Below are 3,202 nucleotides of genomic sequence, written 5' to 3' on the forward strand. Positions count from 1 at the left end.
GGGGAGGGAAGTACACGGGATTATGGTGATGGCACACGGGTGACTTGGTGATGGGAAACCCGCGGGGATTACAATTGAGATGGAAAAAAAATGTACAAAATAATGTAAAAATAAACTGTTATAAAAAATTAAAGAAAAGAGAATCTAAAACTAAAAAAATAAAAATGAACAGTGATATATATATAATTATATAAAAATTTAAAAATAGACCAGAATGATTAATATATTGTTTCTATGCAGAGGTAGCTTACCAAAGATAGCCTTATACTTTTATATATCATTCATATATACACAATGAACATGTGTTAATAACACTATATTTACATATTTCAGTTATGGAGCGCATAAATATAATTGTCTTCTAATTTATTTCAGAAACAGATCATTTACAACAGTTCTGATATTTAATGTTCCCATAAAGTAAGTGCTTTTCAGTCATTTCCCAATGTCCCACAGTTTGCAGGTGTTACTTTAACTCCATAACAACTAATACAATGAAAAGTTCTTTTTATTTTTCACTGCCTAATCTCCCTCTCTGTAGCATCTTTGAAAGACAAATATTAGCCACATTTTATGGAGAAGAAGACCAAAGCTCAGAAAAAAGAAATATCTTATCAAGATCACATAATTCATAAAGCAAGGTGTTAAATCCAAAGGAGATTTCAAATCTCTGGCTGCCTAGAAAGTTGTACATTTGTAAAGGCTGATTTCAAACATTCTAATGGAGTTTGTTCTTTAGAGGAAACATACACTGGATCATTCTTAAAAATAAAGACAATCACTCTTGAATTTATCTTTTACAAAAATACCTATATATATATATATATATTTTTTTTTAACATATTAGTTTCTGTAAAGAAAAAAACCCTGCACACTAAGTCAAAAGATTTCAGTGTGGATAGAAGATAGATCTTTTGACTGTTTAATTTAAGAAGGAAATGGACTGGCAGGGAAGGTGTCTGTATTCTTCTTAAGCATTCTTCCAGGGGTTGGGCCCTGGACACCAGGGTATGAAAATGCCCGAATTCTCTTTAGCCACAATCCAAAGAGGCTACATGGTTTCAGACATGTCTCGACGGGCACCTGGTCACATGTAGTTTGGAGGCTTACCAATGTTAATCTCGTCATCAGTCAGAGTGTCTCCAATGAAATCAAATTGAAAGGACTGCAACGTCTGGGAGAATTTTTGAACAGCTGATGAATAATCTGCAAAGAAAGGAGAAATGGTCAACACTGCTGTCCTGTGATTGATCTCTTCATCTCTGTTAGAGCAAATAGGAAGAAAACGAAGAGATGTGTTTCAAGCAGGTAGCAACTTACATTTAATGAAGTTTAACAATGAAATTAAATTAAAATTAAGTACACTTTTGGCAAATTATCTTTATTGAAAAACTTGAAATATCACTTTCTGCAAAAGATCCAGCTAAACTCTCTACCTTATTACTCCAAAAGTGGTTCTCAGGCCAACGTCATAATCATCTGAGAATTTGATGGACAGACACAAACCCAGGTCACACCCCACTTTATGAATCATAAAGTGCTTGTTATATGACCCCCTAGGGAATTCCTGTTCTTTAAAGTTTAAGGAGCACTGCAATTACCAACTGAAGTAACCCATTAGAGCATCTAGAAAAGCCCAGGCTCATTGGCTATTTTTGGTTCCTGTTTCCTATTTCCTCCCTCAGTTTCATCAACCACCAATGTTTTATCTACCAGAAACACAGGCTTATTGAGATATTTTGCTCTCAGGCTAAAAGAAAGGGTGCAGTAGCACCTTCCAAGGACAGGCATATAATTACTTTCAATGAAAAAACTAATGTGATTAAGCACAAACACAATAAAACATGTTCAGGCATTTGGCTGGAACATATTAACCTGCCAAGAATTTTATTACCATCTTGTCTATTTCCCATTTCCAGAAGTACTTATTTTCAGTACTTGATTTCTTGGTTTGAACACATCATTGGTGGTAGCTGTAATGATAATAAAAGGCTTAACAAAGATCGGGGACTGCAGGGCAAGTTAGCAAGACCTCTCAAATTTTCACACCTTAGAATCACCTTTTTCACTTCAAATCCAGGTTGCAATGTGAGATCATGTACATCCTGCCTCCACCATTCATCAGTAAAGAGAACACAAAATGCCATCCACATCTGCACATTACTTTTCCTCTGGCTTCTTTGCCCAGCAGAAGTACAAATTCAGAATTCCCAAAATACTCTGTTTCATTCAGAGAAAATATTCATTCTTCTTGCCTTTACACACATACCGGGATTTCTTAAATTTTACTGTTGCCAAGTAAAAGAGATTCATTCCTTTTTTATCTTTAGTACTTTAAATGGTATTTTAAAAATTTAGTTATTTACTTTTCTAACTGAGGTAGCATCAGGATCCCCCAATCAGGTGTCACTGCCATAGTGCTCCCAACACTAGTTCAACACCACCATATTCCACTGTAATTCCTTCCCTCTTTGTTCTTATTCCTGTTTTAAAATTATCCAACCATATAAGAAACCACAAATAGTATCATTTTCAACATTTATGGCATTTTTTAAGCAAACTCATGGAGTAAGAGAGCAATTTCTTTCATTGCCTTTTTTTTATTATTTGCATCAACTTTTTGTCTTCTAACACTTCTGGCATTCAAAACACTAGCTATAGCACACACCTTGAAAAACTTTATAAAGGACTTTCCACAACATTCTTTCTTACTCCCCCTCATCTAGCCAAGAATATCTATTACCGTCTTCACTTTATGAACAAAAAATGAAGCAATGTAGAAAATCACAGTCACAAATATGAACAAGTATAAATAAACAGTGCTTCATTGGAAGGTCTCCTATACTTGGCTAATTATACTCATGCAAGTGTGAGAGAAGATTGGGATATAAATGAGTTGGGTAACTTCTAGACTCCATGGAACTGACAGATAAAATAGTAATGCTTGCCATTTATAGGCTATTTACTTCCTTAACTCCCTAAAATTGATTGTCTGATTCTAAATCATGTCAGCTCATTGTTTTATACTCCCCGGTACTTCTCATCTTTGTCCACTAAACCACTCTCTCTTAATTTTTCAAGTTAATGCTAAGGGCTACCTTAGCACTATTCTTCATTGTTTTCTACTCCTCATGTGTCTTTTCTGATGCTTTTCCCTGCATATATTCATGCTTAAATGTAGTTATAATTGCCTTTTTTTTTT

General features: G+C 34.5%; 1 protein-coding gene across 4 annotated transcripts in view; it reads right to left on the minus strand.

The window, feature by feature from the left end:
• OPHN1 (oligophrenin 1) overlaps window positions 1-3,202 on the minus strand; it is a 487,931-nt gene that overhangs the window by 294,725 nt on the left and 190,004 nt on the right. For all 4 annotated transcript variants that reach the window (XM_012733926.1, XM_012733925.1, XM_004694439.2 and 1 more), the window contains exon 3: window positions 1,111-1,206. In XM_012733926.1, the coding sequence (XP_012589380.1) occupies window positions 1,111-1,206 (96 nt within the window). The remainder of the gene's footprint in view (window positions 1-1,110; window positions 1,207-3,202) is intronic.

This window comes from Condylura cristata, unplaced genomic scaffold (assembly GCF_000260355.1).
Source record: "Condylura cristata isolate star-nosed mole 26May11 unplaced genomic scaffold, ConCri1.0 scaffold00043, whole genome shotgun sequence".
Lineage (NCBI taxonomy): Eukaryota > Metazoa > Chordata > Mammalia > Eulipotyphla > Talpidae > Condylura > Condylura cristata.